Source organism: Geospiza fortis, unplaced genomic scaffold (genome assembly GCF_000277835.1).
Source record: "Geospiza fortis unplaced genomic scaffold, GeoFor_1.0 scaffold145, whole genome shotgun sequence".
NCBI classification, from domain to species: Eukaryota; Metazoa; Chordata; class Aves; order Passeriformes; family Thraupidae; genus Geospiza; species Geospiza fortis.
Window position 1 is genome coordinate 2920963 of NW_005054362.1, and position 27371 is coordinate 2948333.

At 46.8% G+C, this 27371-nt stretch overlaps 1 protein-coding gene across 1 annotated transcript in view; it reads left to right on the top strand.

Annotated features, from left to right (window-relative positions):
• SETD1B (SET domain containing 1B, histone lysine methyltransferase) overlaps positions 1-27371 on the top strand; it is a 52247-nt gene that overhangs the window by 5001 nt on the left and 19875 nt on the right. The window contains 5 exon segments of the mRNA XM_031059440.1: positions 8-162; positions 595-693; positions 1190-1460; positions 4569-4681; positions 7275-8450. Coding sequence (XP_030915300.1) covers positions 8-162; positions 595-693; positions 1190-1460; positions 4569-4681; positions 7275-8450 — 1814 coding nt within the window.

Below are 27371 nucleotides of genomic sequence, written 5' to 3' on the forward strand. Positions count from 1 at the left end.
CGTTCAGGTTGGATCAACGGAATGGAGAACAGCACGCAAGCCAGCACTTCTGTCGAGAAAAGAAATCACCATTGGAGAAGTTACAAGTTGATTATTGACCCGGCTCTGAAAAAAGGACAGCACAAACTCTACCGTTACGATGGGCAACATTTCAGCATGCCTGTGAGTGGGGGGCTCCCGGGTTTCCCCCATTGTGTCGTGTCTCCCCCCGCCCGTCTCTGTCTTACCGGCGTTTTGGGGGCTGGGGGTCCCTCCGGGTCGTGCTAATCTTCGCCGTAGCGCATGTGTGTGAGAGGGGGGTCTGGGGGGGACACGCAGAGCCACCAAAGTTACAGCCACCTGACACTGTGTATTCAACTGTCAGGAGCCCAAACCTGCGGCTTTTTTCCTGTGTTTCCAATCTGTGTGCATTTCCCAGCAGTATTGCAATTTGACACGTGTGTGTATGTGTGTGTGTGCGCTTTCCCCTTCCCTTGAGACAGCCCGTGCTTCCTCGGGGTTTATTTTTTCTTTTATTTTTGTCTTAGATTTCAAGTCTTGTTATTGCTGTTTCTATGTTTTCTCTCCTCCTCTTCCTCCTCCTCCTTCTCCCAGAACTCGGGGATCGCTCCTGTGGATTGTGTCAGGGATCCCAGAATAGGGCGAATATGGACCAAAACTAAGGAGTTGGAGCTGTCTGTCCCCAAATTCAAGGTACTGCCCTGACTTTTGGTGTTAGCTCTGGAAACTTGTTTATCTGGGAGTGAAGCCTGAGTTCCAAATAGTTTAATGGACCGTTTAAATGACAGTCATATTTCTATTAACATTGTTATTTAGCAAACTGTTTAACAATAATCCTCTTCTATGAGGATAACAAGAAATCAATGCATCTGTCTGACGAGATCACTTGAAGGTTTTGCTGCTGGGGCTTCTGGGGCGGGGGGCAGTGGGGGGGGGCTCTCCGCTGACAGTACTGCTCAAAATGCATCTTTGTAGCCCAGAAAGGAGCCGGTTCCAATGAATGGCTGCAGCGGCACAGCCTCTGCTCAGCTCCGAGGTTCACCCGGAGCCTTGGAGGTTTTTTTTCCCCCCCAAAGTTTGCAGGATGCTTTAACCCCTTCCCTCCCGTGCCGTCTCCTTAGGCCCCTCCCCCAAGCTCATTAACAATGCCGATTATTTTTCTCGTTCCCCACCTTGTGCCCGTTTCCAGATTGATGAATTTTACGTGGGGCCAGTGCCTCCCAAGCAGGTCACCTTTGCCAAGCTGAACGACAACATCCGTGAAAACTTTTTGGCCGACATGTGCAAGAAATACGGCGAAGTGGAAGAGGTGGAGATTCTCTACAACCCCAAGAACAAGAAGCACCTGGGCATTGCCAAAGTCATCTTTGCCACTGTCAAGGGTGCCCGGGAGGCTGTGCAGCACCTTCACAACACTTCTGTCATGGGCAACATCATCCACGTGGAGCTGGATACAAAAGGTAAGGGGGTACATTTGGGCCTCATGCGTTGGGGGTTTGCAGAGCCCCTGCCCGTCCCACTCCCAGCACCGAGGCTGTTGCAGAGGGCAGGGACCTGGTGATTAAAAATACGAAGGGAGCCGGCAGCGGGTCTGGTGTCTGGGGCCTGGGCGAGTCACGTGGAGCCAAATGTGTTGTCTGTTGCTAAGAGACAGCCCTGTAATTTGCAAAATGCTGCCATCCTGCCTGTCCCCTGCCTCTCCCCTGCCCGTCCCTGTCCCTGCTCGCTGCCCTCTCGTGTCCCCCATCTCCCTGACCCAGACTTGTCCCTCTCAGCCACCTGCCAGGGCTGCTGGACCCGGTGGCACCTGCGTTTTGCAAACTTGGCATTTTTGGGCAAGTCCTGGTGCCTCCTGGGACCCAAATCTGTGAGTTCTGGTGGCAGCAGTGGGGCTGGGTGCTGTCGCCTGCGTGCCTGGCATTTCATTGATACTTTGAGCGGGCTGGGGGCTGGCACAGCAGAGTGCACACGCAGCATTGCCAGGGTGCGCGAGTGTACAAGTGTGAGACTGGCTCTTAAAGCGACAGCAGCTCCCTGTGCTGGAGGAACCAGCTGCCAGCCCCACTCCCGAGCCCTCAGAAGCCCCATAAAGTTTCTGCAAGGCATTGCATTTGGTCTGTTGTCTGTCCTCCAAGCATGCTAGTGAAAGGGCTTTGCTAAAATCTGCCTGAATTTTAGAAAATGTCTAAGACTGAGGAGGTGTGGATCAGTTGGTAATTGTATTTCTACATTCTAAAGGTGGCGTTTCTAGTTTAAAACTGGCTTGCTGCACTCTTTCTTGGGATAAAGACATTGCTAACACCATTTTCTTAAAATTGCTGATATTTTTGTTCTGTATTTAAAGGTTTCAGCAGTTTAGTGCACAACCAACACAGCAGTTGGTGTGCCACATGTGATAGAGTATAACAGGATGTTTATTGACATTACTGACCACTGTTAGAAGAAAAATCACAGTAGCTGTTTGGGAGCTAGGCTTGACCTTACATGTGTATACTTTGAAATTCTACTTTCAATAATTTTTACAGACAGGCTCCTTCCCTTGCTTTGAAATTTGAAGGTAAAAATCACATTCAAGAACAAATTAACCATTTGCAGATTTAATAATATAAGCTAAAGCTGTTTTGTAAGTGGTGGATGTCTTAATGACAATCATTTTAAACTTGCTGATTGTACTGCCTTCCTCCTTGTTCTCCTCCGTTTATAAACTATGCAGCAAGTCTTGAGCAGGCAGCTGTTCCAGAAAGTTTGTTGCACATCAGGGAAATGAGGGGGGGGTTTCTGCTTCTGTTTCCTGGGAGAAAATGCTGAAGTCAGTTTCAAATTGCATTGCTGTTTTGTTTGCCAGCTTTATGCTCCTAATGTATTTTTTTCACGCAGTTGCTTCTCTTTCATTCTAAAAGAGTAGGACTGTCAATGTGCTATAATCTGTCAGAATCAAGTAAAAATGGTGTTCCTGAAATAGCATCAGCAGGTTAGGACATACTTAAAATATATGTGTATCATTTTCACCATTTCTTTCTAGTATTCTGCTTTGCAAGACAGTGAAAGGTTGGTTGAAAACTTTGTTTTCACAGTGTAGCAAAATAAATATTAGGAGGGAAAGTATCATTTTTATCTGTCTGGTGTGAGCACAGGCCTGGGAATCTGAAACTAATAAATCCAGGCTCCTCATCTGAGACAGGGCTGTTTAAAGAAACTTCTCTGCTCAGTTTATCCATCTACAGACTGGACACAACTAGTAATTACCTGTCTTAGAGCATTAGCTAGGAATCATTTCACATTCATAAACCTCTTTGAAATTGTAACTTTTCCTGCACTATGTTTGGGATCTAGGAAGAACTATGTAACAATGACTTGATATTTTTTTAAGAACAAGTGAAAATAAGCCTAACACTTCCAAATCTGTGGCATTGTAGTGTCATGTGTGGGTGGTGTGTGTTAATATTTCAAGCTTATCTTCAGACTCTTGCAGTGAAGAAGAGATCTGTTTTGTCATTACTTTGGTTGAACTTAAACAGTTTACATAGTTGAGGATGAGGCTCAGGACTTTGTGAAATGAGATTTGATACCCAAATAACTTTATCTGTAGCGTTTGTGCAAGATAAATAAGTCTTTTTCAGGACAGAATTGTGCTAAGGGTTGCTTTGTTTTTGAATTGAACAGGGTGATTCACAGGGAGTTTGGGGTTTGATCCTGCAGGACTTTCTCATAAAAGTAGTCCTGGTTTTGGGAGGTATTTCCTGAGTTAATTTTCTGGGATCAGGTGCCTGGTCTGTCCATTTTTCTGTGTATTCTTTATCTCTCAGAGCAAAATTCAGTCAGTTTCAGGGTCTGGTTCTGTTGCCTTTGAAGCTGATGACAGATTTCTTACAGACAGCAAAATAAGTAGGATTAAGTTTTTGTAATAATGAAAAATTCAATATTAAGAAACTGGGTCTTTGTAGACTTTAGGAATGAAAAAGCTGAGGCTCAGTAATGCTATATGGGACAGTTTGCTTCTCTGGCTTTATTCTTCGAAGGATGCCACTGAGTTCTCCTTAAACCAGGGGGAAAAAAGGATTAATTGGTGTCTGTTTGGAAAGAAAACATTAACGGTTTTGTCCTCAGCATTCCCGGGCATTGTGTTTGCATTAGTAACAGGCAGCTCTCATGAGCAAGGTGTGTAGGGAGAGCTTTCTGAAGTGACTCTGGGTGTTGGCAGAGGCTTCTCCCTTGGGTGAGAGTTTCACTTCTCAAATCTGCAAGCTTTGCTTGGCACTTTGGAGAGGAGGGAAACGGCTGCGCTCCAGAAAGCATGGTAAAGAGCAGAGCTGCCAAGGAGGCTGAGAAGAGGAAAAAGGATTTAGAAACCTCCTTGTCTTGGCTGGAGAAGGGAGTGTCTGACTTCACTTGCCCAGCAGATTATTTTAAAATGATCCCTGCGACCTCTGAGGTGATAACTGCTCCTCTCTTGCATGGATGGAGTGGGCTGGGAGTGGTAGCAGGGTCATGTGAGTGTCAGGAATGTGTATTTTTACATGGATTGTGGTCTTTCTGTTTAATCAACTCTTGCATTGTGCTCTGTGCAGGTGAAACCCGCATGAGATTCTATGAACTGCTGGTTAATGGTCTTTACACTCCTCAGACCCTCCCTGTAGGCACTGAACAGGACGTGTCCCCAACTGGGAACGAAGCTCTCCAGGTAGGTGTGCTTGGCTTTTCTTAAAGAAAAACTTCCTAGAAAATCTCAAACATTAACATTAGCGTTTTAACATTTTTAATTTATCTGTATTTGTCTTGCTGTAGTTCCAGTGGATGTTATTAATTCACATTTAAATAGAACTTGCTCATAATTGCCATAGCAAATGTACCTCTGGATGTGGAGCACGTGGCTGGTGCGTGCCTGCTTTGCACGGGAAATGCTTTTTGTCTTTCTGAGTGAAAAATGCCTACAGAACCAACAGAATGTGCCCTATTAACATTAGAAATTCCTGCAGTTAGGACTGGATCAGATCTGTCCCTGAGATGAGATTTTTCCCTTGAAGTCAGGGGAATGATTTACAGTGGTACATTTGGCCTGGCGTCTGCAGTGTGCAATCCTCAGCACGCACAGACTTCAGCCTTGCTTAAAGGCTAAGAGGTGGAAGGTGTCTGAGCTTCAATAGTGGCATCAATTTTCCAGAATCTTAATTAGTTGCTGGAATCAGCTTTTAATAAAAGCAGTGGACAGAATTCCTGCGGGCTTCCAGGGTCCCTTGATATTTAGGGCACAATTCTCTCAGTGGCTTTGCATGATTACCTGCTTCCCGGTGAACCCCACTGGGATGAGAGGGCCAGGGGGAAGGGAAGCCTGTTTGTGTGAAGTTACCAGCCTCTTTGCCTTGTCTGAATGTACTTTGGCTCTTCATTGTGACTTGAGAACTGATTTTAAGACATCAAATTTGAAAGAGATTTGGAAAAGATTTTTTCCATCTCTCTACTCATACAACTTCTTAAAATGCCATGATTTCAATACTTCTGTGATCAAGTGTTCTCAGGACAGGTAACAGCTGTACAGTGAACATGAAAAAAAGAAATGTCTCTTCCCACCAAAGCACCCCAACAGCAGCAAGGCAAAACCCCAGTATCCTTCTAACAAAGTCATAAAAGAGGTTGGTTCTTCCTTACCTGCCAGCAAGGTGCTTTTAAAGGCAGGAGGGAGACAGGTAATGATTTTGCTGGGAGCCCTGCTATGAGTAGACCCTGACTGCTTATTTCTGCTGCTTCCACATCTCAGATAAAAATGGGCAGATTTGTTCTCTTTTTTTTTTAGGGTTAACAGCAAAACACTTAATTGATGGTATCACCCAAAGCAGTCCCTGCTGTAATTATCCTTAAGATTCTTTCTCTAGATATTGTGTTCATGTGTTATATTATTGTCCTGAATTGATTTTTTTTTCCCAATTACCACCAGAATTATTGCTTTGTGAGTAACTTTTAACTGTTTGCATCGTGGTTTTGACACTAGGATCTGCCAACAAACTTGTTTGCTGTTGTAGTTCAGTCAATTACTCCTGACATTTGCTCCTCCTCTCATGCAGAGCAGCAAAGATCTGACAGTTCTGCAATCCCTGCCTCCAGGCCGTACACAAACCCCACTGAAAAACACTCCACAGCACATGTACACTAAAGGTGCAGCAGTGTGGATGTTGTTAAAAACCAGCCACGTGCTTCCTGCTCCTTTCTGTGGGTTTTAGGACAGTTGAGGAAGAAACTTTCATGATGTCTCTCTGGTCATGATGTCCAGGGGGTCAAACTGAGAGCAAGTCCACACTACTGAGTGGGTGAGACATGTGAACATAGCAGGCAGGTGAGAGTTCAGCTTGAGTTTGATGGTGCTGGCGTGTTCCAAGCAGGTCATTTTACGTGTCTCTGCCTACCTGTTCTTAAGAGGTCTCACCAGTTGACTATCCTGGTGTGCTTTTAGGCAGCTGGAGCTCAGTCCATCCTCTCTTGCTACCAGGAGGATTCTCACTGAGCTCCTGCTTTGCATTATGGAAAATTGATTCTGGAGCTGGTGATAAGTGTGGCACTGTTATGACTCAGCAGGGTCTGAGCTGGAGCAGGGCTGCTCCTAGAAACCCCCTGAACGTGCCTGTGAAGTGAGTTGCAGGGCAAGTACTTGGCTGCTCTGTAGGTTTTTAGGGTTTCAGTTTCAAACACCATAATCAGTAGCATTCTGAGCATTTGACTTTGTGAAAAGCTTTAAAATAGTGTTTTTCTGGCAATTGAGAACTTTTTGTATGTTACAGATGAGTGGTAGGGAGGATGGTGGGCCAGCTCTGCTGCACAGCTTTGGCTGCAGGCTGGCAGCTCACTCATTTGTATATTTTGATTTGTTCACAAAAAAAAAATTGACAATTTCACATCTCAGACTTTCCTTATTTTCATCCTGTTTGCAGCTTAGACAAGCATTACATAGTTGCTAGAAACTGGAGCTCTTCCAGCTAAAAGTGGTGTGGAAGTCTCCTGTTCACCTGATGCTCGTGGGGGTAGCTTACAAGGGAAACTTGTATCTGCTTTCTTCCTCCCCTTGCAGACAAGTTACTCTTTCCTGACTTTTTCTGTTAAATCAAAGAGGTCTGTTAGCAATGGATAATGGTTTGTGTTTTCAGAGATGCTGTAACCTATTTATTTTTTTGCCACGGAAATCAGCACAAACTCTTGGGTGCTCAACTCCTCTGAAAACCAAACAGATTGGACAAATATGGTTATAGAAGTGTGTGTTGAGGTGCTTTTCTCTGGTGTTGTTACAGTTGACGGACTCCCTGAAGCGCCTGAAGGACAGCTCCCTCTCTTCCGCGGGATCCTCCGTCACCCCAAACAGCAGCACGCCCTTTTCCCATGACACTGCCTATTCCAGCTGCCGGCAAGACACCCCGAACTCCTACAGCCAATTCACCCCCCAGTCCCAAGGAACACCCCACACCCCGCGCCTGGGGACGCCCTTCTCCCAGGACTCCACCTACTCCAGCCGACAGACGACCCCTGTGTACCACTTTGGGCAGGACAGTGGCTACAAACCCCGGAGGCACGAGACGAAATTTACGGATGCGTACAACCGTCGCCCCGGACACCACTACATGCACAACTCGGCAGGGGTGTTCCGAGGCACAGAGCATCAGTTTAGTACGTTCAAATCCCATCAGCAGGAGCCTGTTCAGTTCTCTCACACTCCTCCCCTGAGCCACTCTAGTTCTTCGAGCTATAAATCTGCCTTCTCCCCCTATCAAGCACCAGCTGTTTTTCCCCAGTCCGAGGAGCAGCCGTTTCCCCAGACTTCCAGGGAGACAGAGTACAGGAGACCTGCACCGCCTCCCACTGAGATGGTTGTGGAAAGCAGCACTGCCCCCAGCATCGATTTTGTCCCAGTGAAGGAGAAACCAGAGGAGCCTCCGCCCTTGCCCGACTCGAACTCTGTTCCTGAACCAAGCACAGCGTCCTTCTCTCAGACTCCAGAGAGGAGTGAGACTCCTGGCACCCCCACCATGGAGACTGAGATGCAGCATAACAGTTTAGACTCAAGGATTGAGATGCTCTTAAAAGAGCAGAGAACAAAATTACCCTTTCTTAACGAGCATGACTCAGATAATGAGATCAGAATGGAAGGTAGCCCTATTTCCTCCTCTTCTTCCCAGCTCTCCCCCATCCCAACATACGGTTCGAACTCGCAGCCCGGTTTCAGGGGTCAGACGCCTTCCTCGCGCCCTTCCAGCACAGGCTTGGAGGACATCAGCCCCACACCCTTACCTGACTCTGATGATGATGAGCCCATCCCTGGGACAGCTTCTCTGAGTCAGAATTCCCGGGGGACATCGGAGGCCAGCATGACTCCCATTGATCAGCTGAGCAGGACCTCCAAAACTGAGACCTTGGAGGCTAAAGAAATGGTGCCTGGTGACCAGACTCCAACGTCAGAAAAAATGGATGAGGTAAGTGAGCTGGAACTGAGTTGTGAAGCTTTGCATGTGTCCCCAGAGCTGGACAGGGTGGGGAATTGCACTTGTCTTTGTGTCGTCAGAGCGTGGGGTTTCTGGTGGCTTTTCCTTTTACTCGAGCCAGCTGGAAATGAGTTAGATGTGACACAAAGTAATGGTCTTAATCAATTTGCAGTCTCCAGCTTTCCTTATTTATAATACCAGCCTGCTGCAATTTATAGCTTCAGGAGAGCTCAAGGACTGCACAAGCCACCAAAGTTTGGCCAGTGCTCAGGCTGTGTGAACATCCTGAGTGTTGACAGACACTTAAGCCACTAGAGGAGTTAATGGAGCACTTTCTGCCATTGCTGTGGTCCCTGAGCAGGGGTGTGTATGCAGGCACACACTTGCTTAGCGAGGCTTTCATGTTGCACTGAAGTATTGAGTGTATAGGGTGTTTGAAAGCTCTCCAGCTATTCCTGCCATCTGGTTCCAACGGGAGACAGTTGCTGGGTTTTAATACTCACTTTGCTCGGGAGAGAGGGAGTATTTGAAAGGGGGAGGCAGTTGACTTGTGGGGGATGTGCTCCACTGAGTCTTCCAATAATAGAGCGGAGCTTGTTGCCTCTGCCGGGGCATTTGTGGCTGAAGGGGGAGACAGAGCTGAACTGGTGCCAGCAGACAGGAATTATGTTGCATGGTGTGTCGGTTTGGGAGGTCTGTTGCAACAAATGTGAGTATCACTGCAGTGGATGTGTTGGTCCTATTGTGCTGTGTCAAGGAACAGTCAAAATACAGATCTTTGCAAATGCCAGACCTTTCTCCTCAATGTTTATAATGGTCATGCAAGCGGATGAAACTGCTGTCCCTGGTGTGCAAGAATGCTGCAGTCAAGAGGGCTGGTAATGTGTAAATGTCCCGAGTATGGTAGATCAATTTAATTTACCCATGAAAGTTTATTGGGGTTAAGCTGGCAGAATGGGTTTCCCTCCAGTGGTTTGCGCTTGTGAGGTTTTCACCAGAGAAGTGGCTGCATTTCGGGAGAGGAGGAGCTGCTCCTGTAGCCATGGGCTTTGCAGGATGCTTCACGGGAGGGAAAGCTCTGCAGCAGTAACACAGTGTCAGTCTGGGTGCTAAATAGTGAAAGCCATGTGACTGTACTGGATATTTTGTTTTTTCTGCATGCCTTTCCAAACCTGCTTGTCCTTGCAGTTGCCAGTTTAGCCTTTGAAACAGTTCCGCTGCTTGAGTTCTCATTCATCATCCAGGCTGGCCCAGGCTCCCCTCCTGGGAGGCAAGTCCCTGGCTGGTGGGGCCTGATGATGTGTTAATTAGGAATGGAGTTTTGATTCCTTAAGCTCCGGTCTGGCAGGCTTAAGAGGGGATGCTGTTGGTTTGACTAAAAACCAGTGAGGAAGACATCTCTCATCTCCTTGCCTTTCTGGGTTTGTATCTGCTGTCCCTGCACTCATGCGAGTGGGTTGCAGCCAGTTCTGAGTGTGTTTAGGCAGATGGGTAGGTGCCAGCATGGTGTGTGGGGTCAGGCACTTCTGCAGCTGGCAGCAGGTTTGGGGGAGTGGCTGGGATGTGATATTGTAGGTTGTGATATGGGGCAGCAGCATGCTGATGTTGAAGCCCCTGTTAAATCTTTGTTTCCCCTTAGTGAGATGCTGGTGTTAGAAGTTTGCGTTGATGGGTGTGTGATACAAAATTATGTAAGTGCTCAATCCTCTGCAGAAGTCAGAAGGGGGGTAGCAGGGTTTCCATGCAGGTCGTTGCTGCTTTATTTGTCTCCTTCCCCCAAAAAAGTTGCTGTTTGTTGTTGGAGCTGTTTATTCAAACTTCCTCTTGGTTACAAATCACACTGAGCTATTCTGACATGTTTGAAAAGTTGCCTGTGCCTTTCATTGCTCCTTGTGATGCAGAAAAAACGATCTCCATGTGTTTTTGCTTCCTTTCCCCACCCTTCTCCCCACACAGTTTTTTGCTTTAGAAAAGGCTCTTCTGGCTTCCCTCTCTTTTGCTGAAGGAGCAGAGCTGAACAGTGACTTAACATAGGCTGAAATTTGAGCTGCAGCTTTCCAACTGAGTTAGAGAGGGGCATTGAGTCTGTGTAAGGGCTGGAAAGCTGAACCTCCAGCTTCAGCCTATTGTGATACCACTGTTCTACCCCAGTCCTTCACAGAGTCCTCCAGTGAAACAGAGGGAAGGCAGACACAAATATTTCTTGTGACTGTGTGGCTTGGGGAGCAGAGCAGGGGTGATATCTTAGTGTAGGCTCATTAAGTACCATAAGGAAGCAATAAAAGGCAGAGAGTTTGAACTTATTTACTTAATATTTGCCACTTCAAGGGTCAGAGCAGCCTCAGGCCAGCTCTCTGTTGGGTGGGTGCTCTGGCTGGGAAAATCACAGGATTCATGAGGATGCCAGCAAAGTCACAAGGAAGTTTTTCCTGAGGTGATCAGTGCTTTTGAAGGACCTCCTCCTGTTTCCCATCAAAACAAGCACGATTTATTGTCAATGATTGCTGATACTATAACATCTGTTCTGTAGGTGAAGTGCTGTCAAATCATCAGGCAGATTAACCCCTCCAGACTCACCATAAGTAAAGGAGGTACAGCCAAGCCCAGCAAATGCTCTGATTTATCATGCAAGACCCTGGAGTTTGATTTCAAGATCCGATATGATTCTCCTAAGCCAGAGTTTGGCAGGGATTTTGGGTGTGGGAGACGAAGGGCTCTGCATCTGTCTGCAACACCTAACCCAGCTAATCTCAGAGCAGTGATTAAGGTCTGCAGAGAAAGTCCAGCTAAGCTTAGCCAAGGGACCAGGCTGAGAGGTGGAACAGTGGGATTTGGGCAGTATGAGGTAAGGGAAGGAGAAGGATCCTTTCCAGAAAGAACAACCTGCCAGACAGGAAGGCAGGGCAGAGTGGGCTTTTTTCAAGAAACTAGAAGATGGCAAAGAAAAAAAGCTGAGCTGCATTGTTATATGAGGGAAATTTTTGAGGGAGCAATGTACAAACTTTCCTTCCTATGTACTTGAGAAGATAAAAAGGAAAGAATTGTAATAATTTCTTTTCACAGGTCTTTTGCTGTTTCGGAAGTGCAAAGGTTAAGTACGTACATTTTGACGTTTTGACATCCCATCTGAGCCAGGTCTTGTTTTGGCTTGGCTTGTGGCAGGAAGAGGCCCTGCCTTTGTGCTGGGGAGGGTGACAGGATTGCAGCCAGTCACTTTGTTGTGTATTGATGATGCCTTTCATGTTTCAGCTTATGAATGTATCAGTTTGTGTGCATAGCCAGTGTGTAATAGGAAGACTGTATGGTTGACAATGGTATTTTTCCAGATTTATAAGTACAAAAGCACTTTTTAATTGAGGGATCAGCAGAATCCTGTCTTCCTGGTAGTTTGGCTAAGCACTGAGTTACTGAGGTGGGAGGGACGCCTTGAAAATGCCAAAGATCATCATAAAAATAAAGATCCTGAAGCATGAATGAGGTGAGAGCAGTTCTCCTGCAGTTTGCTGGGAATTTTAGTAAATGGGTTGGAGAGTGAACTGGAAGTTACACAGTGCTCAACAGCCCTAGAGACCCTGAAAACCACTGCTGTCAGCAGCTGTTGGGAGTGTTTTGAATGCTGTGCTGGGTGCTGAGGTGCCTCTTGCAGGACAGCACCAGCATCCCTGGGACAAGCTGTGTGGATGCAGTGGGTCCTCTCACAGCTGCCCAGGGAGAATTTCCCAGCTGTGCTGACACACACACAAGGTGGGTCAGGCTCAGCCCTACAACAAGCTCTGCTAAAGTCCCTGAGGTTACATCTGGGCTGAATTTGCCCTTTGTATTGAAGCATCTTTGGGTTCTTGTGTGGTCACAGCCAGAACTGGAAGAAATTTTTGTTGAAGTGTCATATTGTCCCTCTGGAGCTCTAGCAGGATGTGATGACATTCCCCTCAAGACACTGCCTCGTGTCTGGTGTGGCTCCATGCTGCTGCATCCCCATCCACACTGGGCATTGTTTCAGTAGCTGAAAATGATTGTCCATTCCTGCAGAGCCAAGTTTAGCCTTTAGTTGTTCACTCTCTGGTGAGACAAAGCAGAGCCCAGGTGCTGTCCAGACAGTGAGAGGAGCTGCTGAGGGTTTTTTGCTAGCAGTACCTGCAGTGGTTGCCCCAGGGGCAGTTGATGCCCCTTGGAGCTGAGCTGGGCAGGAGCAAGTCCATCTGTGCCTGCAGGAGGATGTTCTCTTCCTGTTCCCTGCTCCCACCCATGGATTGTGTGGGTTGGAGGCAGCCCCTGGCATGAATTACAAGGAGCCTCCTAAAGGTGAACCCAATCTCGCTCTGCTGAGGGATGTTTCTGGGCTGAAGAGCTCAGAAGTGATTTATTCAAGGTAAATGCACATTAAGGTTGAGAAGGTAGATCCTTAAGAGCCAGGAAATTTGATACCTTCGTTTCCACAGTAACTGTGCAAGAGCCCTTATGCCCACTGGTAGCTGTTAGTATATATATATGGGTACACCTGGGATCCAGTTTACAGCTGGAGTGGGATTTATCATTTTTGGAGGGAGATGGGGAGAGTAGATGGGGGAAATGGTTGCTCTGAATGTAGCCTTTTAATTGAAGAAGGGAGAAAAACCTGAGAGCTGTGATTTATACCCAGTCTCATAAACACTTTTTCAAATTTTCCTGCCTCCTGAGCTCTTGCAAATGCAATCATGCCTGACAGAACCGGTTCCTAATGGAAACTCAAAAAATAGGTATCATGTTATGACCATGAATTTCCAGAAATGCAGCCAGCCAATGCCCAGGCAGCAGAGATTTGGATGACTGCTGTGGTTTTACATGTGAATTACACCAGCCATGCTAAACCTGTGAAATTAAAATGAGAGTGAACTGCTTAAGCTGTGGGTTCAGTTCTGCCCTCCCTGACCCACACACAGCAGCAGCGAGAAGCCACAGAGACTTCAGGGGATCTTGTGGAGTCTAAGCTTGTTCAGAAGAGAAAGGCAGCCCACAAATCCTTCAAAAGGTGATTTAAATGTGACACTACAGTGGCCCACTGGCTCCTTTGAGAGCTCAGGGATCTGTTCAGCCACTGAGTCCTGAGGAGGGAGCAGGCTGGGGCAGGACTGCAGCTCTGCATCCTCCTGGAGATGCTGAGGGCTCAGGGTCAGTTCCTAAATACCCTGACCAAGGCAAGGATGTCCAGGCTCCCACAGCAGTGGAAGTGCAGGTTGTTATTTTACCTTTTTTTTTCAGAATTGATGCTGGAAGACCACAGGCAGGGATTGCTTTCTTGTACACTGATTCATTTACCACATGACAACCTGCTGGTCCTACAAAAATTTATATGAAGCAGAGGAGTCTGTTCATTTTTGCTAAGTTGTATTTCACTTTTGACTTTTTGTATTTGGCTCTGATGTGATTCTTGGAGTGCTTGCAGAGTGGTTAGCAGAGCAGAGAGCTTGACCAGACAAATGTTCAGTAGAGGAAGGAGCAAGAGGTAACAAGCCCAGTGTCAGTTTTTACCATCACTTTTTCAGAGCAGCATTACATAGGATCCACCTGGCATTCGTGATGATACACCCCTCATGCATGTATGCTTGTGGGGGGAAGGAAACCTGAATGGAAAAATATTTGACTGTTTGTGGTTTGGTCTATTTGGATACCAAACAACTCCAGTAGAGTGAGAGAACGTGTCTCTGGTTGATAACAGAGCTGGAAATGGTGAAATGCTCTGGAGTGTAACTGAAAAATAGAAAGCGGGCTGTGGTTGGGAGGCTGAGTGGTTCTTTTGCTCTCACACCGGGCCAAGGCTTTGAGGCTTTTTTATTTTGCATACCTGATAGAATTGACATTGCCATTCCTTTTTATAAATCACTGTTGCTGACAATACTCTCATCACTAGCTCAGTTTGTTCTATTTCTCCACCAGTGACTTTCTGTAAATTTTCAGTTCCTGGCAGACTGGCTGTGTATACTTGTATTCCTTGTAGATAGGTAGAGCATTGCTTATTTTGTGTTTGTGTAATCTGTAGATGCCTCTGCACTGCAAAGTTAGCTCCAAATTAGTGTTTAACCATAGCACATAACTTATGGTGGAATAATATCTTCAAATCTGAGCTCTGCAGACCATCCACAGTTAGAGAGCCATTGACCATCTTCCTTTTGCTGCTTGCAGAGCTCTTCCTATTCTTTACAACACTCAGGATTTAGCAGTGACGATATTGAATGTTCAGATGTCATAAATGCAGGCTGTGAAGCCTCACACTGAAGTGACACATTTTCCTCACAGTTTCTCCAACCCATTATCATTCCAGTTGCGTTTCGCATCTGATGGCTGTGAAAAGTGACCAAGGGAATGCAGACAAGTTACTGGATGGCGGCGTGTGTTGCAACATGCAGTGACACTGAGAAAACGTGCCAATGTGTTAGGTAATCAGTAGAAATATTGAGAAAATAATTGCTGTTAACATATTGTGCTGGCAGCCGCCAGAACAGCACTAATTTCTGGGTCTGGTTGTGAAGATGCCGGAGCAGCCGCTGTGTTCTATATGTGTCTGTGTCTGACACAGAGCACTGAGCAGACACTGAGCTCTTATTCAAATTTCTGCTGGCTGATGCCTTTCCTGGAGTCCTCTAAATAGATACAGTTCATCAGTAGAATGTTTTTTCCATACTGCATCAATTTTGAGGCCCATGACTTTGCCACCCCCCTTCTGTTAATTTTAATTTTCAGTTTGGGGTACTTGTTTGTACTTAGTGAAGATGGGGCAGAACTCAAAATGAAACTTGTGTGATCGTTAACTCTGTGCATCACATACCTGCCCACGAGGGCTCCTTTGACCCAGACATGTTACTGCTGTCTCAGGATTTATTATGAAAGTGCAGTGCTTGCTATTGGAAATGCCCATTCATCGTGACAAAATGATTGCTCGCATTTTGTGCTCCTAAAAACAAAATATTTAAAATAAAAACAAATAAGAAAGAAAATGGTAAAGGGAAAAAAAAATTTTTAAATGTTTTTTATTTGCATAGTGCTAAAGTAAGGTCAGCATCTGCTTTCACACATTTCCAACAGTGCAGACAGACCTCATGAAGTGGAAATAGCAAGGCAGCAGATTGAGGTTTCTCATTTCTCTCTGGGCTGGAATAGGTGGAATAGGTTTGCTCCTCTGGCTGCTGCAGGGGTATTTCTCTAGGAGCAGTTTGAGCAGAGGAAGTTGTTGGTGGCTTGGGCTCTGGCAGTGGCTGAGCACGGAGGCAGCGCCTGCGCTGGAACCCAAACCGCCCGGACACGGGGCTGGCAGCTGAGCCCCTGCTCGGCACCGAGCCTGCAAAGGGCCAGGCAGCTGGAGCCCACCTTGAAGCTTTCCCTCAACTTTGGCTCTTTTTGGTGGGTTTGGAGTTGCTGGCTGCTCCAGGGCTGTGTTTGGACTGTGTATTTCTGTGGAGTTGATAACAGTGTGCTAAGTGCAATTACCACACACCTTTGACCAGCTCACCTGCATTTTGCCCAGTCTCTCTCAGTATCAGGCAGTAAGTCAGGGACATAGGAAAAAGGCTCTGAGAATGGTGAGGAGGGGAAGAGGAAGAGAAACAAAGATGATCTTGCCAAGGTTGAGTCCTCCCTGTCTCACCTCCTTGCCTGCACCTTCAAGCATTCAAGGTGGGATGTCCTCAGGCACACTGCTGCCCAGATTGCCTGTGCCACTGAGTGCAATGCCACAGAGCCTTAGGAAGAAGAGGGCTGAGCATGGTGCAGAGTGGGTGACATCAAGGACAGATGGGGTTTTGTTTTTCCTGGGCCTTTTTGCTGTCCTGATCAAGGAATCTGATGTCTGCTGCTTTTGTGGGTGATGTGGGGTGGGAGTTGCTCTCTGACATCCAGATTTTTTCCACAAGAACTGTGCTTGGCAGTGAGCAGACATAGTTTTAATGTTATGTCCAGGCAGCCTGTCCTCCTCCTGTGGTGCAGGATCAACATGTGTTGCACACACCAGGGAGGCATTCCCTGTGGAGCCTGGGGAGGGATTGCTGAAGCAAGCGGCTTTTTTCCAGATTTCCCTTTTCCCAAAGGAGCTTGTTATTTCTGGTGCCTTGTGTATCCCAGGCAGAACAAAATATACTTATTTGAGGTGATAGCAGTGTTGTTTGGTGGAAGCAGGAGCTGGTGTGATGTTGGCACGTGGCTCTGGGGACTGTTTCCAGTCCTTGTTGCTAAGCAGTTGCCAAATGTGGCATTTTGGTCGGCAGATGTGGCTGAGAGTTTCCAGTGCAGATAATTGAAATATTGTCTTTGAAGGATGCAGATAAATGTGAGCAACTGTTATCATGGTGCTACAAGCATTTTGCTATTGTCAGGAAAAAGGAATATTGGAAAATATGAAAATCCTTCATACTGCATGAAATTATTCAAATTGCAGTAATACATAAAGGGCAATCTACCAGTGGAATGTATGCCATGGAGACGTGCATGAAGGGATTAATTTTGACAAGGGAATCTCAACAAATTTATTTGCTTGTTAATATAGTGTCAGGTGGGATGTATCTCCCAAATTACCTCAGAAAAGTGGTAGCAGCAGATGGGTTTGCAAAGCTGAGGTGTGTTCCAGGTCAGTGGTGAGGGTTTGGTGGCAAGGGGCAGCCCAGCAGAGCCCTGATGGAGGATGGAGTCCTGATGCTGGGGTTGCTTTTAAATTCTCTGGGAGCTGGCATTGTGCTGGGGGCACCCAGCCTGGCTGCCAGGCACCAGCAGTGAGCTGTGAACCCTGCTGGGTTGGATGTTCAGGCTTCAGCTTGAGCAAGTCTTGTTGCATGACTTTGTCTTGTGTTGTTGCTGGGGCACACGTGCTGCAGTCAGAGGAGGGTCAGTTTTTGCAGTATTTTTACTATTTTAACTGAGCTCTGGTATCAAGAGCATTGCATGGTGCAGTTGTGTTAGTGAGGCACAGCTTTAGGATCATGTTCAGTGAGATGTATTGATGGTGGTTGGTGTTATAATGACCACTGTGCAGGTCTGGTGCTTCAAAAGGTGCTGAGGCCAAACGGTGCTAAGTAATAAATGATGAGCTGCAAACCACCACAGCAGCTGTTCCTGCAGAACTGCTTAAAAAATAAAAAGATGCCCATGCCTTCCAGCTGGCCACTGGATCAGTGAACAGGGCATGGAATGCATGAGCACAGAGCTGTGCTTGCCTGCTTTTGTACCTTTCTCACAACTATTTCACAAAACTCTTTAAATAAGTAACCTGACTTTTTAAGGCTTCATATGTAACTTCAAACTAATGAACCAGCCTAATAGGAATGCTGCTTTAAAAATACCAATGAAGAGCTGTGTGATGGAGAGGGGTTTAGCTGTGTCTGCTCAAGAATGGGCTGTGCTGATGCTGTGTTGCTGTGAGTGCTGCAGGGCTTCACTCACCTCGAGCACTTTAGCAAAGCTCTTTAAAGCAGGTAGTAAAGAAGTGAGTAAAGAAAGTGTCACCAACATGAGGAGGCCTAGGAGAGCCTGAGAGCTGGAGTGGTGGGTCTGAGGAGCAGAACATGGATCACCTGGTGCTGGCTGCTGCTGAAGACTCTGCCATGGACACGCTGCCCTTCACTTGAGCAGTCACCTGTGGAGGAGCTTGATTACAGCTCTGCTGCAGGAGAGAGCAGGAGAGACTTCAGACTGACTCATGAGTAAGCAAGGAAAAGGCACATCTTTACCTTTCCTTGGCTGTCTGTGTTGTTGGGGGTTATTTCCTTTGGGTCTGCAGTGCGTGCCTTGCAGCAGCCTCTCAGCAGCTCCCCTGGTCCCTTCTGGCCAGCAGATTAGCAATGCTCAGCTCAGGAGCTGCTGCTGGACCTGTCTTCCACAAACATCTGATCCATTGTTCACCCCATCTGCACCCCTGAGCCTGTGCACTATCCTGTGACAGAGCAGTGCAGAGCTGAGTTTTGTTCTAAGGGAAAAGTGTTTTCATGTGTTTGTTTAAACCTCCTGCCTGCTAATTAGGGGACAGGTGGGGGGATCAGCACACTTTACCTCTCCTCTCTTTTTTGCATATTTTATGCCTGCACAAATGGCAGTGGGAGTGCAGCCCAGCTGGGGGTATTTCCACTCTGGTGCTTTAGAACACTTGTGGTTTTACGATTTATTTTGCATACAGTGGGGATAGTTTGATAGTAAAAGTTTAGTGTCTTCTTGAAGGCCATGAGAAATGTTATGTCCTGCACAGGGATTATTTTTGTTGAGGGATCAGTCAGCAGTTGGCAGCCACTAGGATTATGTTTTTATCACCCAAAGGGAGTGGTAAGGGAAAAAAGTTTCGTTTCCGTCATTGAGCAGGTTTTGAAAAAGGACAGCTTGGAGGTATTTCTTGCGCTTTGTCTTAGAAACAGATTTTTATTGTTTTAATTAATATGTTACATTCCTCAATTGATGAGCCTGATTCTGTCCTCTCAAACTGCATGCACTTAGCTAAATCTGAGTACAACAAGAGAGGAAAAATCTAAGCAGGAAATAAAGCAGTGAAAAATTCAAGCTGCCTCCAGACAGAAGAGAAATGTTACCAAAGGGGAACAGTTTCTTGCTGGCTTCACCCTTACTTTTAGGGAAGAACATCTACTCAGCTGCTGGAAATAGGCTCCTCAGAGTGAAGCATCTCCTGTGGTCTAGCTGGGTTTTAATGCATCTACTGCTTTGCTGGGAAGGACTTGTTAGGTTTGTGTTGTAATGCTCAGAAAATGAGGAGCTGCTAAGCTCATTATGGTGCCACTCATGGCTTGTGGTCGCTGCTGTGAAGGACTCCCAGCCAGGGGGGGTTTGTGTCTCCTGAGCCTCTCATTCCCTGGGGCCACTCCAGCCTGTGTCCCAGCAGACCCAGAGCATTTGTGCCACCTCCAGTGGGGGCTTTGCCTCCAGTGGGGGCTTTGTCCAAAGTGGGTAAATGCTTTTTGTCAGTCAACATCCTGCAGGCTGGCTGAACCATCTTCTCTGCAGCAGTTTTTCTGGGAATTCAGAAATGCAGCAGATGTCCTATTTTCCTATCTGGGGTGATGGTGGTGGATGTCTCCAGAACAGAAAGCCACAGGTTTCCTTGTTTGAAACCATACCATGCAGCCACCATGACTGCAGTTAGGATGATAACAAGGTCCTAAAGACCTTATTAACAGTGTTCCCTCTTTCAGGCATATTTCTTTTCAAATTGCTGGTGCTGGGCTAGAACAGATCTGCTGAAAGGAGAGCAGTGTGGAGGGCAGGTGGGAGTGAGCAGGAGAGCCTTAAAGGGTGAGACTGATGAATAATCTCACAAAAACTCTTTTCTTTTGCCCATTCCTCTTCAAGACCCAAAATTCCTTCATTTCTGCCCTCCCTTCTGAGGAGACTCAGTGTTGCCCAGGTCATGTTAGGGACATCCAGGTCTTGCAAATGAAACCACTGTTGGTACTGAAATGCAGAGAGCACTGAACAGGACACTGACAATGCTGCCAGAACTGTGGGAGCCATGTGATTTCAGATCCTCGGGTACAGTAACTGTAGTACTGTGTAAAGGGGGAAGAGTATCACACTGGCCTAGTTGTGCTGATTAGAACTGTTTAAATACAGTATGTGTACAACCTATTCTTCAATATGCTGCTATCAGCTGGGGAGCTAGACTGTTTTCCATGCCTATCTCCTTTCTTATCACCTTCTTGGTAGCAAGATCTGAATTCATGGCTCCATTTGACCTAAGGTTTAAGTGTGAGGGTGAGGTCAGGGGCTGGCATGTGAGCTCCTGCCTGGCACTGAACTGAGGAGATCTGTGTACTCTGCACATACAGTTATTGCAGGGTGGTTTTTTTTTTTTTGCTTATAGGTGGACTCTGATCTAATGTTGCCAGTTCCCTTTATCTTTGATGGCAAAGTACCTTCTTTAGAAACGTTGAGTGCATTTCTGCACACCAGTATGAAGAGCAAGAGTTACAGAATGCTTTGGGAATTGAGTTCTCTCTGTACAGTGTGATTTCTTCTGAATTCCTTGCTTTTCTTTGCATCTTTAGAGAAGGGGATGATGCCTTGAGCTCTGCATCTTTTGTGTGTGGACAGACCTTAGAATGAAATAATAGCTGAGGTGCCAGAAGATGACAGAGGAGCCCATTGCATGTGAACCAGTGCCTTTCTGTTTTCAGAGACTGTTCAGTTCCTCTGCTGGATTTGGCTGGTTAGTTCCCAGAACTCTGCATCACTGAACCTGGTGTCTGAAAAGGGCTTTACCTGGGTAAAGCCAGTCAGGCTGTATGAAAGTCTTTGGGAAAAGCAGAGAACATTCCCTGACTAATTTATCTGTAGGGGGTATTTTCTTGCCACTCTACCATCCTTTTATGCATGACTTAGCTTCCCAGCCGACTAAAGCCTTTGAAGTTAGATTGCAAATAGCTCTTCAGCTATCCCTTCCCCCCATCTAAAATAGGGAAACCAGAACAACCATTGCTGTGGAAAGAGCCTGCCTTGTTACACGGCTTCCCAATGTTAACACCCCTCTCTTTTCCTCCTTCCTTTTCCCTACCTCCTCCTCCCCCCCCAATAAAGAAACCCTTTTTTTTACCCTCCTTAATAAGATCTACTTAAGACTTGAGGGAAAAGGCCATGGTTCCATGAGATGGTAAATCCAATTTTAGGGTGTTTCATATGTGATGAAAAACGCCGTGGCCACATGACGCTGGCCCTGAATTGGCACACATCACCCTGCCAGTTCCGATTTGTGCACATAATGCAGGAGGCCAGCCTCACATGGAGCACTCACAGGCTGCCCAGGCCTCCCTGGGCTGGGCTGGGCTGGGGGCCAGGGGCTCCCATCTCACACTCTCACTGTGTTTTGTGACCTGCCCAGTTGGGTGCTCGTGTCGGTCTCCGCTCAGATCTGGGTGTCTGGAAGTTTCCAGTGTCAGTGTTGCTGAATGTGGACCCCAAGGATGTTATGTTGGCCTCTCCCTGCAGACACCAGAGAGTCTGTGGTGCATGGGAAGCCCAGAGGTAATGTCTGACTACTCCAAATATCCCTTCTTCAATGGTCTTGCTGACAGGAGCAGTGTAACCACATCATATGCCATGAGGTTTGCAGTTCAGAGCCTCCTCCTCTTGGGAGGGAGAAAGACCTGAATGAAGCCATCCTCTTTGGGATGGCTTACTAACAAACAGAGCAACCCCCTCAGCCTAGCTCTCTTTCCTAGTTCATCTCTTCAGGATTTCTGCTGAGGCAGATCAGGCAGGTGTTTTCCCACTGGTTTAATTCCTGGCTCTGAGGATTTCTGTCCTAGGAAACTCTTCCAGTGAGCTCTTGAAATCTACACTGAAAACTGGACTGTGGTGCTGTCTTGCCAAGAGGATGGGTTTTTGAAAGTACTAAATGATGATGATTCAGTGTTCTCCCCTTGGGATCACATTCCTCAAGTTACCTTTTTTCTGGATCAGTGAAGATCTGTTTACCTCAGACTGTACCACACGGGCTTCCCTTCTCTTTCTTCTTACTTCACCTAGAATTGTCTGTCCTTCCCTGCACCACTTGCTGAATGAAAGAAGTTCTTAGCCTTGTGGAAATGCCTAGCAGCTGCCTAGGTGGGTGTTTCTTACTCCAGGATCTATTTTGACTTCTGGAAGGAAGAATCCATGCATCATTTCCTACAGCCACTGGAGGTCCTATGTACAGCCAAGTACAGTGCTCCTGTTCAATCACTGCATTAATTTTCTCCTATTTTTGATGGGGATTTGTGTGGACCATTTCATGCCCTGTGTCACATCAAGGGCTTTGCTTTGGGAAATAGTGATTTAAGCTACTGCTTAGTTCCTTTCCATGGAGATGTTGATGTTATTCCACTGTCCTGCAGGGAGACAGGATAATCCCCTCTGGAGTCTGAAACAGGGCCTCAAAGTGTCAAGCCCCATTTCAGCTGCTCAGTGCATGTGAAGGCCTGCAGGAAGTGTGGTGTGGATTTGCATGAGGCTGCATTGCTCTTTGGCACTGCTGTCCATCCTACAGGAGTCATTTTAGCTTGTTTTGTCACCTTGATTCACTAGATTTTCTGATGATGGCATGGACTGTTGGGCAGCTGTCCAGCTCTCCTGCTGTCCTTAAAACAAGTCAATTTACTTCTGTTCCTGGTGTCAGGAAATACTGGAAGTGAGTGAGGAGACCTTTTCCCTTTGTTAGCATTAGCCCCATGTGCCTTCTCCTCTCAAAAGCCCTTCCTGCCCTACACTGACAGCCCAGTTGAGCTGTCATTCTCATCCTTCCAAATCACTACTTGTGGCATCTCCCCATGTGCAGGATGGTCTAATTAGGGACCAGCACCTGATGGAGCACATTGTGAGACACAAGACACAAGATCCCTATCCCCCTCTTCTGGGACCAACAGGGTCTTCCAGGGAATTCTCCCTCTATCCTTCTGTGGTTTGAGATATCAACTCAAAGTTCCCTCTTGGCCTTAGGAAGGAAAGTAGGAGGCGTAATTTGGGCTGGTGTTTGCAGTGCTGTTTGTTTACAATGAGCACTTGGATATTATTGTCACTTGTTTTACTTGTTGGGCAGCCCTGTAGGTGTGGGGAGCATTGCCTGTGCCAAAGAAGTGCTGCAAGTACCAGACCAAAAGCAAACCTGAGCCAACACAGTGTGTGTGTTAGGTGGGATATTGTCATCACAGAGAGATGAATTCTCCGTTTCAGGTAGTGAGAGGTACTTTGGCAGTTGGTACTAGAGAAACCAAAACATCCAAGGAGTGTCTCTCCTTCTGTGAGAAATCCCTGTTCTGTTAGGGCCTTTTTGGTGCCCCTTTTTGTAGGACACGGCATTGAGTCCATCACTCTGATCTGTGTGTTTGCAGCCTTTGCTTGCGACTTCATTTATGAAGTGCTGTATAAATACATAACTATACAAAACCTTGCAGTCTTCTTTTCTAGAGATAGGATCACATGTCGCTGGAGATATTTTATAATCACTGATTTGTAATATGTAAATATTTCCATTTGCCAATTACTGAGCTGGGCATTTTATTATAGTGCAAACACCAGAAAGCTGTTCCAATTAGAAGCTGCTGTGGTTGCCCTTGTGGGCTCTGACTGCAGCAGGAGGACAGGAGCTCTCCCAGCTGCCCAGAGGAGGTTGAAAGACCTGACTAACCCACGGGGAGGAGGCAGCAACCTAATCCAGCTTCAGTCCAAGCTGCAGTGGTGGTGGGCTGGCCACCACGAGCCACCACAGGCACTCGGGACAGCACAGTGACCTGACCAGGCTGGAAAGCTCCCCCAGGAAGGTGCAGGCAGCAGTTTGCTCTGTGTTTTTGCTGCTGAACTGCTGGCAAACCACCTGGAGTGGCTCTGCCCTCCTGTGCTCCGTGTGTGCCAGCGAAGCACCGCCCTTGAGCATGTTCTTCCCGAGGCAGGGCTGTAATTATGGTTAGCAAAGTAAAAATACTTGTGTGCTTTGTCTTGTAAATGAGGTGCCTGCCTTGTTCACGCCTGACAGGGCGAGGTGTGAATGCTCAGCAGGTCCCTCTGCCATGTCACCATGTCATCGTGGGCTCCCAGCAAGACAAGGGGCTCCTCCTCGTGTGCTTTGCCTAGAACAGGGAACCTGCAAGCTAAAAGCAGATTACAAATGAGCAAAGCAATGCTCTCTGGAGCCCTCGCTGGGTTTGCAAATTTTGGGGCTGCAAGAGGTATTTGGTATTTAGTCTGTTAGCAGAGTGAATGATGGGACTCTCTGGCCAAGTTTTTCAGTGAAGTTGTGTTGGAGGAGGAGTTGCAGGTGTCTGGTTGGTGACCTCAGGCTTCATTTTTGTTCTGCATGGTGGCATAGGAAATGTGGCAGGTTTGAAATGTCTCATTCTCTTTAATGTGCTCTGCTGAAGGAGTCTGGGAAGAGAATTGTGTGTTAGAAAACTTGAGCTGGTTTCACCCAGGGATCATGGCTGTTTCCCTTATTAAACACGGAGCACAGGCAGTGAGGAACCTGGTGTGAGCCCAGCGTGGGGAGGCAGCTGGAGTTAGGGGTGTAGGAGGTCAGAGGGACCCTGGAGTCTGTTCTTGAGTCTGTTAGTGACTTTGTATGACCCTCTTCAGTCAGTTGTCCTCTCCTCCTCACCTCTGAAGGCTTTTCTTTCCCTGCTTTTTTGTAAGGATGAAGTGTGAGATGATCACTTGGGATTTTTTTTTTCAACCCTTGCTTGGACTTAATCCAAAACCAAGTGATGACTCTTTAACCAGGTTAGGAAAACTTTTTTGTCCAAGACTCCCTTCTTCTTTAAAGTTCTAGCTTTATTGAAAAACATGAAGGCTAATGCCCTTGTACTGTGCTGAATGCCATCGATCCTGCATTTCATTATTTTGATGCACCAGAGCTCAGCCAGGTAATGCCAGAATAGTTGCTATGCTCAGTGGCACAGTTCCCTACCTCAAATATAAGTAACCTGGTACCAGCAGAATGTTTCAGTGAAATGAGCTGTAGGCTGATGGTGTTCAAAATGTGTTCTGAAATGATGAGTAAATTCTTTTATCAGGTGGCCTTTTAGAAGGAAATGGAAGTTTCTCTGCCTGTAAGAAAGGTACTGAGCAATGTGGACAGTGAAGGTCCCAATTGTTGCCATGGTGTCAGTGGGGTGGAGCAGCCTCCTCACAGCTGGAAGCTGCCGGGTCTGCATGCTGATGTTAGGATGTAGTTTCTTATCTCTGGAGGAATTAACATTTGCCTGCAAAGTGCTGGGTATGGCTCTGAGGTGGGATCAATACCCTGTAGCCAGTGGCTCTACCCTGTCGCTGTTCCAACTGATGGAGTGGCATCCCAGGATGTTCCCTCACTTCACTTAAGAGTCTCTGCACACTCTGCTGGTGTTAAAGGTGGCAATTAACATTTTGGGTGAACAGTGAATGAGGCCATTTATAACCAGTTACGCTGACATGAATCTCTCCCAACAAATTTGCATCATTAAGGAACCTTTGGAAAAATGTGTCATGCGTATAATTAAATACCTGTTTTGCTAACTCTTAATTTAATTAATCCAAAGTAAAGATGGCAGCACAAATTAATTTAGCTGGAAATGGCATTTCTCTCAGTGGGCTGAAGAGAGATTTTCTGGTGGCATTGTACCAGATGACCTCGGAATCAGACAGGTGAGCTCTGGGACTGATTGACACAGGTTTTTTTTTTTTACAATGATGGCTGTGACATTGTCATAGCAGTATGTATGTCATCTATCAGCTCACTTTTTTCTGCTTGTGAGAGCAAAGAGGGAGACCAGCTAGAAGGCAGTTTCTTTGAGAGGACAGCACAGGTGCTTTTCAGCTCTACCCTGAGAGGTATTTGGTAGCAGCCATAGTAAATCCAGGTTCAGACAGGTGAATGAAAAGAAATTCAAATAACAGAAGATCTTTCTATGTCTCCCCTTGCTTTTTCTATCTGTGCCTTGATCTCTTTCACTTGGTGCCTTTTTCCCCCTTAGATACAAGCAGTTACAGGAAAGTCATCTGCTTTAAATATTCGTTACTCTTAACTTTCTTTAAAGAGTTCCTTGTAGATGATCTTTTGGTTTGACCTCTTTCCTAACCTTGTGATTCTTTTCCCCCTACCCCCTGTGCCTTTTCTGATCCTTTTCTCCCTGCCATTTAATCTCCTTCTCTCTCCCTGTCCATCTTGCCTGGGATAAAACTGGAGCACAGACTGTGTGCACTGTGCAAGTGGAGGTGAGTTGAAGCCCAGCATTGGAGGAAGCAGGGAATCTGTTGTTGTTTCCTGTAGACCCATCTGAGCACCAGAAGTGGAAAAAAATAAAAAGGAAAATCTTTCAATCTTTCAATCACTGGTTATTGCTTTAGCAGTTCTCATTTCAGCTTAAGTAAAAATTAAGGCATGTATGGATGAAGGAGGCTCTGTGCCCTAAAGCATGGAATCCTGCTAGTCCTGCCTCCTCTCTGCAATTTCAGGACTGGCTTTTTCTATGTGATGTTTCCTTCAAGAGGGAAAATCAGTCCCATTTACCAGGCAGGACTCCAATCATTGGTACTGAGGCTGATGAGAAGCTGGTGTGGATGGCAGTGGGTTCTGGGTGATGGGCAGGAGCACACAAATCTGGTGTGGCAGGACTGGCTGGGACAGGCTGGGGGCTGCTGGTGCTCCGGGGTGGGAGACTGGGAGGGAGCAAGGTCCTGCAGGAGGCACTGGGGAGAATTTGTGGCTTGACACTGCTCAGTGCTGGTCTCCCCTGAGTCCTCATGGGGTGACTTTTCTCCATATCCCATCAGATGAGATGAATGTGAACTTGGAGCTGATTTTGTCTGTCTTTGGTAGCCTGAGCACTCCTGGCTTTCTATCCTGCGCCAACCTTTAGCATCATCCAGCGTTTGCAGTTGGAGCCAGTGCTTTTAACAGGGCCTTTTGTGTTCACTTACTGAAAACCGGGGTCTGTTTCACAGGAATCTTGTTTACACCTGCCACAGCCGTGCTTTTTGCTCTTCCTCTGCTCCTTTCACTGGAGCTGCAGTGGTTCAAACTGCAGAATGTCCTTTTATTCCTCTCCATCCTCGGCGTGGGACGTGACCGCAATAGAGCAGCTGGGGAGAGGATGCAGGGTGTGAGACCCACTGAGAGGTGTGAGCCAGATGTGGGCAGCTCAAGGGCATGATACAACTGGCCTTTGGAAGGACTTGGGTGCAGTGGGTTATCACCTCTACTTCTGTTTTAGCTGTTCAGTTTAGGGTTTACAAACAACCTTCGGAGTTCTCCCTGCATGCACAGATGCACTAAAGTGACTCTGTGACTACAGAGAAGTGCCCTCTCCATCACCATTACCAGGGGTCAGTAGCTCTTGCTCAGGGTTTGCCAGGTGAATGGTGTCTCCTTGCTGGGCATTTTGGGCACTAAAGCTGTGAGTGGTTTTTTGGGGGTGACCCAGGTGCTGCTGGAGGGGCTGAGTTGGTGCT